This window comes from Sardina pilchardus, chromosome 13 (assembly GCF_963854185.1).
Source record: "Sardina pilchardus chromosome 13, fSarPil1.1, whole genome shotgun sequence".
Taxonomy (NCBI): domain Eukaryota; kingdom Metazoa; phylum Chordata; class Actinopteri; order Clupeiformes; family Clupeidae; genus Sardina; species Sardina pilchardus.
This window is the reverse complement of record NC_085006.1, coordinates 13,741,410-13,753,909: the sequence shown is the minus strand read 5'-3', so window position 1 is coordinate 13,753,909 and position 12,500 is coordinate 13,741,410. Positions and strand designations below refer to the sequence as shown.

Here is a 12,500-nt window from a genome sequence, read left to right as displayed (position 1 = left end):
ATCATAAACATCATAAGCTCCTGGGAAGGGAAGTGATTGGAGAAGACGTTCTGTTCCTGTCGTGGCCCCCGCATGACATTGACCCTGTTCAGTGAATGTGATCTTGTGATCTCCTTGCCGTAATGCCATTGGAGGAGTGTTGCCCTGGTGTTTTTGCCTCCATGCCGTGCCCCAAATCACCCCTGCAGCCCTACTCACTGTAAATCGAGATCTTTGCACGGCCGTGAGTGTGTGTGTGTGTGTGTGTTTGTCTTTGTGTGTGTGTGTGTGTGTGTTTGTCTTTGTGTGTGTGTGTGTGTGTGTTTCAGTGTCTGATGTTTTGTTTGGATTTTGCGGCGCGGTGTCAAATTTGATGTGGTAGCGGAACGCTGGGCAATGATTGACACTGAAAAAGTGTCCATGTCAGTGCGAACCTGGCATAAGGGTTGATGGCCTGTCCACAGCATCTTGATGTACAGTGTTTTTCAAGATTTACGTCTCGCAGACTGTGTGCATAGCAGAGACCTTAGGCTCATCTTTCTCGCCATTGCTGTCTCTCGTTTCACACTTTCTCTCTTCCTTGCTTCCGACCTTCCTTTCTGCCTTTCCTTCTTTCTTCCCTCCTTTCCTTCCTTCCTTCCTTCCTTTCGGTCTTTCTTTCACTTTTTTCTTCCTTCCTCCTTTTCTTCCTTCCCTTCCTTTATTTGTTTCTTTCTTTCTTCGTTCCCTTCCTTTGTTTTTCTTTCTACCTTCCCTCCCTCCTTTCCTTCCTTCCTTTTGTTTCTTGCTCTCTTGCTTTCCTTCCTTTGTTTTTCTTCCTTTCTTCGTTCCCTTGCTTTATTTGTTTTCTTTCTCTCTTCATTCCTTCCCTCCTTTCCTTTCTTCCTTTCCTTCCTTTGTTTCTTCCTTTCTTCGTTCCCTTCCTTTATTTGTTTCTTTCTTTCTACCTTCCCGCCCTCCTTTCCTTTCCTTCCTTCCTTTCCCTCCTTTCTGTTTTTCTCTCTGTCTTGTGCTTCGGCTCGTCGTCCTTATTTGCTTTTTCTCTCCTGCAGTCGCAGCCTGAGCCGGTTCCACTGCTCGTCCACGGCGTACGACCAGTCCCAGTTCAACCCGCACCTGTTTGGCGAGGGGGCGCGGGGGGGCACGGGCGCCAGCATGGTGGGCGGCTACAACCCCTACCTGCAGGGCACCTCGCTCAAGGTGCCCGGCCTGGAGGGCTACCAGGGCACCAGCCCCGTGGGCAGCTACGGCAGCCCCTCGGCCCTGCAGCAGGCGCTGCTCTCGCCCACGCCCATGGAGTACCAGCGCTCGGCGCAGCCGCACGTCACGCCCACGCTGCAGGGCCTGCTGTCGCCGCGCCACTCCCTGACGGGCCACGACCCGCGGCTGCCCCCGCAGGACCTGGCGGCGCTGCTGAAGCGCCAGAGCCCGCGCCAGGCGCCCACGCCGCCCGCCGGGCACCAGGACTACGGCGAGCTGCTCCTGCTGCGCCAGCTGAGCCAGAGCGAGGCGCTGGAACCGCCGCCGCCGCCGCCCCAGCAACCCGCCCCGGCGCCCGGGCAGCCCATGGGCCAGCAGTACCACCCGCTGCTGCAGATCCGGCCGCCCGACTGCCAGGCGGGTCCCGGCGGGCTGGCCCACTCGGAGAGCATGGAGGAGGACGAGGCGCCGGGCGGCTACGGGCACGGGCACGAGGGCCTGCTGGCCAAAGCGTCAGCCTGCGCGGAGCAGCACAAGCTCCTGGGGGCGCCGCGGGGGGCCACGCCCCCTTACGCCTCGCCCACGCACAGGCACGCCTACATGAGGAGCGCCACTGCAAGGGGTGAGATGCCCATTCACACACGCACACACACACACACACACACACACACACACACACACACACACACACACACACACACACACACACACACGTCTACATGAGGAGGGCCACTGCAAGGGGTGAGATGCTCATTCACACACACACACACACACACACACACACACACACACACACACACACACACACACACACACACACACACACACACACACACACACATACACACACACATACACGTCTACATGAGGAGGGCCACTGCAACTGCAAGGGGTGAGATGCTTATTCACACACACACACTCACACACTCACACACAAGGGGTGAGATGCGTGTGCACTCAATGATTGCCCTGCGCACAAGGGAACCTGGCAACAATGCTTGAGAATTTCTAAATGGATTTGGATTTGAAAATTGATCATTATATATTTCATGATTACTATATTTTACTTTTTTTTATATTTTTTTACTAGTTGTCAACTTTTTCCTACTTTTTACATAATAGTTGTCAACTAGTCGTTATATATACTGATACATTATTAGCAGTTAGAGTTCTTGACTTCAGGCACAGGCCACTTCCTTGATTCAAGCCCTGTAGCATTGAAGATAGTGGACGGAAGGGTTCAAGTCTACATGGGTCTATGACCTTTTACTGATGACCAGAACAATTGTTTTCTGGCAGCGCATTGCACCACTTTTTGCCCAATGCCAGGATTAATTTGATAATGGTGCAGCTCTTGAAATTGGTATTTTTAGTTAATACCTAACTTTATATATGCATTTTTAAATTATCACGCATATAGCTATTTTATGACATTGCGTAACTAAAGTTGCCAAGCCAAGTTAATTATTCTGCATTTCATTTAGATTTAACAGCCTGCCAAACAAATGTAGTCATGTTTTCCCCCTTTTTACCTTGGATAGCCTCAGACAGCAAAACAACATAATACAGAAACACAGCAACGAATTTGAACAAAAATCCCATCAATTCTGCTGTTGTGTAATCCCTTCTTACAGTTCAGGTGTGTGTTATTTGACTCCTCTCATCCTCTTCTCCACCTCTTATCCTCTCCTCTCCTCCTCCTCCTCTCCTCTCCTCCTCTCCTCCTCTCCTCCTCTCCTCCTCCCCCACCCACCTGCAGATTCCGGGAGTGAGCATGTGGACTGTCGGACGACGGTGGGCCAGGCCATGGAGGGACCGGATCACAACGGCGTGGGTTACGGGGCCCAACGGGGGCCGCAGGGGGACGGGTATCGGGCCCGCGGGCCCCTGCAGCGCCATCACACCATCCAGACCTGCGACGACGCTTATGTGAGAAGACACACACCACACACACACACACACACACATGCTGCCTCTGAGCGATTAATCGAATTTCAATTACGGTGATGGATTCCAACAGTTATGCAAAACATCATCTAGATATAAAACGATTATTTTGCTGCATTCCGTTTCACAATGATGCTCTCATTCAAATGGTAGAGCCACTGTTGAAATGTCACGCTGTTCAAAATTCTTGACGAAATTTACTGCTACATTTGTTTTCAAATGAAAGATTTGGTTTAATGCTACACGTCTCATCTATGGGGCAAGTAACTAACACTAGCCAGTGAGTTCTTAAGTGTAAAACAGAATATCCACTTCGAGAAAATCCATTTGAACTTGGACTGAGACCAAAGGGATATCTTGCAGTTGAACAGGTGAAATTTCAATAAGAGCTGAGACAAGACGTTTTCCTTAAGGAAAACACAAGTTATCCACATTGTCAGTGACTAAATTGTTTACTTACCATGAATTGTTTTGAAATTAAAACTTGGTTGACTTGGTTTGGATTGATGGAAAAATGTTTCAGTGTTATGTATGTTCATATCTCATCCCTCAAATGCCATGATTTGGATGCTTTGGATAATGTGTCAGCTACCTATAAATATAAATGTAAATGTAAATATGTTCCCCATCTGCATATGCAAAGGAGATACAAAACTTTAGGTGCTTGATATGGTTGATGTGTGAGTCATTCAGTCAACTATTTACGTTCACCTAAGACAGACAATGTGCTTTTTGTGGACTAGTGACCACAAGAAAAGGTCAATGTAACTGAGCTGTGCTGTACTCCTAATGCAATTGAATTTTAGACCATGACCGTGTTTTGTTCTAATGATATTAGTTATGGTTATGGAATTTAGCAGACGCTTTTGTCCAAAGCAACTTACAAAATAAGGCAGTACAACAGTTTACATTAAAGTAAATTAGCATGATAAATGATTATTTTGTATTTCATAATATCAATGATCAACAAGAGTATGACCATATTGTTTAACAATTTCATAAACGAATAGCTTAGGTTAGTAGTGTTCAGCAAAAATCAACTGTGTGCCTTCAGATGGCTTTACGTATCAGCGTACCTATGGACACAGTGACCTCTAGTGTTCAGTCTGTGAGATTGCATCTGTATGAATTATTGCTGTGGTCCCCTCTTTGCAGGACCAAGCAGAGCCCATGTCGGGAATGAGCCTATTGGCTGGGAAAGCGCTGAGCTCCGCCCGGATGTCAGACATCCTCAGCCAATCATCTCTGACGGGAAGCCAGCAGCTGCACCAGAGGGAGGAGTCAGGTGAGTGTTTCAGAACACACACACACACACACACACACACACACACTCACACACACACACACACACACACGCACGCACAAGCAAGCAAGCACATGAACACACATACATAGGTTCATACGAATCAGCAAAACTATGAGCATTAACACTTGTCACAGTGACAGTTGTATGCTTGACTGTTGTTAGTGGTTTGGTCTTTGGCATTGTTCAGGGTAGCAAAGCAAGATTTGCATATTCAGCTGCATCAGCTCAGTCAGATGAGCATGTTGGTGCTGGTTTAGTAGCTTTAGGCTCACACACTGTCTGTCAACACACTGTCCATACTGTAGGTTGTGAGTCTAAAGTGTGTGTGTGTGTGTGTGTGTGTGTGTGTGTGTGTGTCTCCATGCAGTGTGTGACGTGGAGGGAGAGCTCCACTCTGCTGCGTGCTACCCCTCCTCCTGCACCAGCGACATGCTCCTCAGCTACAAGCCGCCTGACCTGCAGTACAGCATGGAGCAGGCAGGGGTCTAACACAGGTGAGTGTGTGTGTGTGTGTGTGTGTGGCATAGTGTAAACACAGAATGTTAGGTTAGTGTCTCTGTGTGTGAGTGTGTGTGTGTGTGTATGTTTCAGAAAGAGTGGTGACGTTCGGAAACTAGTCAGTGTATATAAAAGAGATACATGGGTGAGTGTGTGCGTGTGTATATATGCGGAAGACATACTGTAGGCTAACACAGGTGTGTGTGTGTGTGTGTATATATTTAAGAGCAGGAACCTTGCAGGTGAGCGTTTTTATGTAGAAGACAAGGGACAGGCTCTAAGAGGCAGGCTACACCCGGCACACAACTGAAGCGTTCTGTTTGTGAAGCAAACACTGCAACAATTAGCTTCCACTGTAAAGGATGTAACTGGCTACACCAGACGAGAAAGCAACGCATACATTTGAAAACAATTAGACCAGTCTTCTAAAACAATTTTTACGCTCCGCAAACGGAACATTTCCTGTTGTGTGCCTGGTGTAGCTCGACTGTAACTCCGAGATGGCACACAGCAGGTAAGCGTATACAGAGAAAGAGATACGGGCCGAATGGCCTGTTACCCGCACGCCCGCCATGACTAACACAGGTCAGTGTGTGGGGCAGCGTAGCCTTTTCCCTGTTCAGATTTGATACTGGGTAACCTCCATCACTCTCACATCACAGCACACTCCAAATCTCCTATAGCGGATCTCAGTCGGACATCTCACATTTTTGAGCATAAGGCGGGGATCATGGCAGCAGCAAGCGGTTTCCTATTGTTCGCTACGGTTCAGCAGCGGAATAGTTTGAGTGACCGCGCGGGGCTAGTATCAAACAATGTCTGTGTTGAACTTGGTTTAACTTTCAAAGTGTAACGCAAGGCTCATCGATTGTCAGTCTAGGCAATACAACGTGTGACTTAGGAACGAGATAAAAACGTGTTATGGTCTGAGCGTTGCGTTACACTTTACCGCTGCCTCTTCGTGATCCCTGCCTAAAGGGCTCGAGTGAGTGTAGGCACGGATACTGAGTGCTAAGATGTGAAAATAGACTATGTGGCTGAGTCAGCGTTTAGGACCCGCTCGGAACGTTAGTCAGCAGGAACATTAGTCACACTGGCCTGTGAGTTGAGATGGAAGAGGCTCTTTCAGACAGTTGTAGCTGGAGCTTTGACACTCCGTTAAGTTAAAAAGTGTCGCTTCTTCTGCATTTATATTTATTAATCCAGCGGTTTCCTAATCCGTCTATTTTTCTTAATTCACTTCGGCCTGACTCTGCCCATTTCAAGCGTCTGACTTCGCTCTGGCCACAGTGTACATGCTTGGTCAGTGAAATACGCTGTCTAACTCAAAGTGTGAGAGGAGGAATAAGTGGTAGAAGAAGAAGGAGGAGGAGGAGGAGGAGGCAGAGGAGGGAAGAGAAGGAAGTGTGTGGTGAGTGTGTGTTATGTGTGTTAGGTTGTTAGAAGTGTTAGGACAGGAGGCATCCTTGGAAGGATGCTGACTTCTGACTTCTCCTGTGCTTCCTCCTCTCTTCCTCCTCTTCCTCCTACAGGGGCGTCCGCTGTGTATAAAGGTCCATATCAGCCACCTGTGTTGAACAGCATCATGCCAAACCGCCATTGTCTGTCTGGAGGGGGCACCGTCAGTCTTTGGGGGGGGCAGGGGGGAGCCAGGGGTGGGGGAGGGTGGGGCTGGGAGGTCTGCAGGTGATCTGGGTGGAGGGTTGAAAGGGGGGGGTGGGGGGCTTAAGCCACCAACCCCCTCCCTCACCTACCGCTTCTGTACATTAACCAAACAATCGTTGCCATTGGCTCTCGTCCTTTCATTTGCTCTTCCATCTGATTGGATAGGCAGCAGGGCGCTCCCCCCACCCCCCGCCCTCCCTTCTTCTACCTTGTCCCTCTTCACCCCATTGGCTGTTTTTTTTTCCCCTTTTGACCCTCATCCCTTACCAGCCACCTCTCCCCTCACGCTCCTTCTCTTAACTGTAGCCGCGGCAACATGCTATGGCAAGTTTTAAGGCATAATACAGTCTTACACACACTTAGACACTTACACACACACACACTCAGCAAACACTTCACACAACACTGCACATTCAAAGTACATTGAAAAAAAGAAACTGCTTTAACACTGACAGACGCGTCACATTCAGCCACAAACCCAAAGTATTCACATAAGCCTGTGCTGGGGGTTGAGGGGTCGGTTTGGGTGCACTTCCTTTTCTCCTACCCCCCCTACTGTGTTCCAGTGGATCATTCCGGAGCGGGCTGTGATCTCAGAGCCTCTAAAGGCCCCCTTCTCAGAGCGGCCCACTGCAGGCGACTGGCAGGGGTGAGCAGTGGGTTGGGGGGGGGCTCAGTGGACGCTCTCAACCCCCCCAGTGGAGCTCATTGACATGGAGATCGCACAGGACAGCAACCAGCTCTGGTTTTTCTTGCTCTCTCTCTCTCTCTCTCGCTCTCTCTCTATCTTGCTCTCTCTCTCTCTCCCCCTCTCCCCTTTGATTTTCTTCTACTTTTTCCTCTTCCTCCTTGTTGTCATTCTTTCTCTTAATTTTTTTTAACGATGCATTTTTATGGCTAATGTTCATGTAGAAATTATGATCATTATTGTTATTACTGTTTTCTGTAAAAGAAGTTTTATTGTTATTACAATTAGAATGATTATTATTATTATTATTATTAAAGGAGAAAAAAACTGTTCTATGTTGCAAGAAAGACAGCGTTTTGTTCTGATCACACATGTAATTCTGCACTTTCGGTTCCTGCAATCTCTCTAGATACTATTTTTCCTTTTCTTTTATCTTTTTTTTCTTTTCCATGTAACGCTTGTTTTCCTGTAATTCGATCCTGTATAGTTCTCCTTTTCTGTTTTCAGACACCCTTTCCTCACTCCCTCGTTCATTCATTTCATCCATATTCTTCATTCCATCTGCCCTCTCTCTCCTCTTCCTCTTCCTCCTCCTCTTCCTCCTCCTCCTCCTCCTCCTCTCTTTGTTTGCACCCTCTCTTGTCAGTGACCGTTTGTGGCATTGTAGGTAGTTTTGATTGGACGTTTTCCCCCCTGTTCCTGTACAGCAATGCCATGTAAAGACCGCAAACGTTATTTCTGTATCAAAGAGTTTTTTTTTTTTTTTTTTTTTTCGCCCAAGGCGTCGAGGAGGCTGTTTTTATATTGTTGTTGATTTGTACTTTTTGATGTCTTTTATTTCCTGGATATTGAGATTTTTAGCTAAAAGAGGACAGGGGAGACTGAGAGAGGCTCTTTTCTTGTCATAAGTGATTGTTTCTTATTGTTTTATTTTATATATATATATATATATATATATATATTTATGTATATATATATATATATATAAAGATAACTTGAAGAGGAGAGTGTAATTACTTTTTTGTTTTTGTTTTTTTTTCCAGTTGCTTTTTATCATTTCACTTGTTGATGTTGTCATTGTCGTTGTTGTTGTTGCCGTTGTTGTTGACGTCTTGTGTCCTCAACGCCCAGCCGAGGGTCAGGCTGACCTTGGGAGTCCTGTGAATAGGAGTCATTTGGACTGAGGCACGGTGTGAACACTGAGACATATCAGTTAGACTAACACGTCAAGAGAGGGTGTCTTTGGAGCTCCCTCCTCACCCCAACCCCTGGCCTCCCCCTCCCCTCCCTCTCTCTCTCTCTCTCTATCTCTCTCTCTCTCTCTCTCTCTCTCTTTGTCTTTACTTTCTCTCCTTTTCTGTCTCTCCCTCCATTTTCTCTGCTATTAACTGCCCCGCCCTCTCCTCTTGGCCCCTGGAGGACAAGACACAATCACGGCTCTCTCTCCTCTCCCAGCTTGTTTCTCCTCTGACCCCACCCCCACCCTATTCGCACATCCTTCCTTCTAGTGCCAGACTGCAGGATTTCAAATCAAAGACTCCAAAGCAAGGGAGAGGAAAGAAAGGGAGTTACCCCCCCCCCCCCCACCCTCCCCACCTCTACCCTCTACCACCTCATCCCTCTTCACCCCTCTCTTTCCCTTCATGCAGTACTGTATGTATAGTCGCCAGCCCATACGAGGCTGAGGTGAGGACTGTGTGTGTCGTGACATGACATGACATGACGTGACGTGCGGTGCTGCGCCGCTGCGGAGGTGAAACGCGCCCCTCGTATCGCGAGCATCCTCCACGGCTCCCGGGAAAAAGAAATCACACACACACACACACACACACACACACACACACACACACACACACACACACACACACACAGTCGCGTTGGGCATCAGCCCCATGCCATGTGCACGCCATACAGTGGCAGACGAGGGGAGAGAGAGACTCCACTCCTCTTCTCGTCTGTTTGTTTGTTTGTTTGTTCGTTCATTTGTTTGTTCATCAGGTCGTCTTATTTTCCTTCTCATCCTCTCTGTACACCAGCCCTCTTCTCGGCATTTTTGTGTCGTCAACCTTTTTTTCCAAAGTTTTTTATCGTCATTTTTGTTTTTTTGTTTTCGTTTTGTTTTAGTATGTTTTATTTTTTTTCCTTTGGAGTACAAAAAATACTAAAGTGCAACAATGATGATTAAAAAAGAATTCCAACCAAACTGAGATGAATAAATAAATATATATAAATAAAGAAATAATTAAAAACTTAAACCTGTCTAATGGTCTTTTATTTTCACACCAGGGTGCATGAACAGCAACGGAACAGCACATGTGGAATAGATAATGGATGTGATTTATTTGCAATAACACACCAGATGTTAAACTGCAAAGGTTCAGGCCGCAGCTCAGGTAGAGATGAAGTTTGTGATCTGTGCTGTTGGGGTATAGGGAAAAATCCAATGATGCAAACAAATCAGGTCCAAGGCACTCAATCAAACGTAAAAATAGGAGGAATTTTTGCATTGCCCTGAAGAAGACCACTCTGGGTCGATACATGTTGGCGTGTTGGCGTTTAGAAATATGACTTAAGCCATACCTAATAAAGGCTTTTTAATTCCTTCTATTTTTACGTTTTATTGAGTGCCTTGGACCTACTTTGTTTGTAACACACAGAATATTTTGACTCTTGGATGCCCTGCATTCCTTTCGGTTATGTGTGTTTTCATTTCCGAAGGGGAATGTTCTAACACAGCAGGTGTGCATAAAGAACAATAAGAAATGTACATGGCACAAAGCAGATAACTGCCAAACATCCATTCAAAGGAAACAGTTTTTTTCCTTCCTTTTTTCTGCAGAGATTTTATAGGCCCTAATGTTTTAATGGCGAAAACAGAAAACATAGTTTTGTAACAGATGTGAAGGCATGCTGTTACCTGTGAAAACAAGTGAATGAACTCTGGGAGCAGCTGCTTCTACCTAGCTATGTCAAAGCTGAACAGCCTTTCTGCAATCTTTGGCTGCACTGCAGAGGCATTTTCAGGCCAGAGCAGCCGATGACTGATCGTTTTCGACGGATATGTGAGTGAGTGATGGATGAGCTCAGTGTGTTAATCCATCACCTTCCTGACCCTGAGCTTCAGTCTGCCAGCCTCCCTGCTGCTCATAACCCCGACCAACCCCAAACAACAGTCATGAGTCACGGGTAACAATGGGAGCTGAATCGGCATTAATACACAATGTATTCTCTTTGTCTCTCCGAACGTCTTTGATCCTTTCTTCTATCCGCTCTCTCTCCGTCTATTTTTTCCTCTCCCCTCCGCTCCTCTCCCTCCCTCCCTCCCTGTGTTCACTCCGAGAGTGGTGGCAGCATGACTGCCTGCGTCAGCCGGTAAGCGGGAAACCGCTGCTGCAGATTCAGCCTGCCTCTCTCTCCGTGTGTGTGTGTCTCTCTCCCTGTGTGTGTGTATGTAGCAGTGCCCCCTTTGCCTGTGTGAGCCAGAGGGGGACGGTTCTCTCCCGAGTAGCCCAGCATACATGGATCAAACGCTGGCTGACTTTCACCTTCAGCAGCCATCCGTGCCGAGGTACTGTACCAGCATCACGAACATGGTGAGGAGAGGAGGCAGGAGGCTTATTTCTGCATCTCTGTCTTGTAGTGTGTGCGTGTGTGTGTGTGTGTGTGTGTGTTTGTGCTTGATCACAGAGAGAAAGCACTGCATATTGTGAGTCTTTGCCAGGGATTTTTTTGGTGGGCGACGGCATCCCTGAATGCTGTGGCATAAACATCTGCATTTGGTGAGGAGCTGTCATCTGTTACGGCAGGGTAGTGCTTGCTTAGCTTGATGTATTTGATAAGGTAACCTGAGCCTCTGCACTAGTGAGTACTGCTGGAGCGTGTAGCTGTTTGTGTGTCACAGTGATATATGTGTGTGTGTGTGTGTGTGTGTGTGTGTGCAAGTGGTTCTGCACCAGCTGCTCTGTATTTGTAAGCAGTGTGCTTGGACGTCTGCTTTCCTCCCTATGTGCCCATCTTCCCCGCTGGCTCACTCGCTGTGCTGCTGAAATGTGATACACACAATCTAGCCGTAGCTCCCTGAGCCCAGCGCTAGCTGCCTCTAGCCTCTATCAGCAGCCATCAGTCCATCCTTCCTCTGCCATCAGCGCCAGAGCAAAGGCATCCACTCAGCAAACTGTTAATGAGGCTGATTGGGATTGGAGCTGCGTGCCTGTTCCAAAGCTTGATGCCCTCTAAAATAGGCAGCAAAGCAGCCCGCTCCAGGATTTAATCTGGCGTTTTAAAACAGGGAGAAGAGTATTAAAAAGGCACCAGCTCACTCACGCAGAGACACAAACACACACACACACACACACACACACACACACACAGACAGACCATCACATCACCACTCACCAGTGTCATGTGATGTGGAGTGCAAGGAGAGGTGGCTCATAAAAAGGTGTATTAGATTTTAACGGGGGCTGAGGATGGGTGGGTGGGAGTGCGGGCTGGGTGCCCAGCTGCTTATTGCACATAAATCATGGACAGCTGCTGAATTTTTTAAGACCCCAGAGGCCGAGAGCATTTTTTGGTGAGCGGGAGCGTGTCAGCGTAGGCTGCCGTCAGCTAATTTCACACAGATGATCTTATCTGATTGTGGTTTCCTGTAACGCAAACGCTCAACAGAATGTGTCAACAATCCCCTGTTGGTTACAGAGACAACTATCCTGTGTGGTGTTGGTTAGAGGCCCCTCATATTCCCCTGTACCACAGACAAGACATGTTTGTTTTTTTTTGCTGTATTTGTTGTGAAACAAATAACACTTTCAAACCTAAAATAATGGATGAACTCCGAACATAATGAAGTCTCACTAGTGTTATTCAGTTCTAGTCATCTTGTTCCTCTCCCAGGTGTCTTAGAGCTTTAATTAGCCTTACACTTTCTCTGATCCTCCAGAGTTCCATCTTTATGGTAGGTTTTATAATATAATTTTCAACAACAAAGACTGCAACTGTGCCTTCAATGTGCTGACTGACCCAGATTTGTGTTTGCTGCATCGCTGGCGGTGCATAGGGTCTATTTTCAGGTAGTAGAGTCTTACTGTATTAAAGTGAGTTAAACACAGAACAGTGGTCATGTTGTAGTTCAGCTGTAAACTACCCATAAAGATGTAGATACTAGTCTCTAGAAGTTCTCTTCACCTTGAGGGTCTCTTACCTGTCTTGTATGCTTTC

The 12,500-nt window shown here is 47.2% G+C and overlaps 2 protein-coding genes across 3 annotated transcripts in view; both read left to right on the top strand.

Moving 5' to 3' along the window:
* The window catches only part of sik3 (SIK family kinase 3), a 38,858-nt gene extending 32,284 nt beyond the window's left edge, over positions 1-6,574 (top strand). For both annotated transcript variants that reach the window (XM_062553341.1, XM_062553340.1), the window contains 5 exons: positions 1,032-1,801; positions 2,939-3,108; positions 4,282-4,411; positions 4,800-4,926; positions 6,463-6,574. In XM_062553341.1, the coding sequence (XP_062409325.1) occupies positions 1,032-1,801; positions 2,939-3,108; positions 4,282-4,411; positions 4,800-4,921 (1,192 nt within the window). In that variant the 3' untranslated portion in view covers positions 4,922-4,926; positions 6,463-6,574. The remainder of the gene's footprint in view (positions 1-1,031; positions 1,802-2,938; positions 3,109-4,281; positions 4,412-4,799; positions 4,927-6,462) is intronic.
* A 4,160-nt stretch (positions 6,575-10,734) lies between these two features.
* Positions 10,735-12,500, top strand: part of LOC134100238 (transmembrane protein 25) — a 5,537-nt gene continuing 3,771 nt past the window's right edge. The window contains exon 1 of the mRNA XM_062553339.1: positions 10,735-10,876. The gene's annotated coding sequence lies outside the window, so the exon portion shown is untranslated. The remainder of the gene's footprint in view (positions 10,877-12,500) is intronic.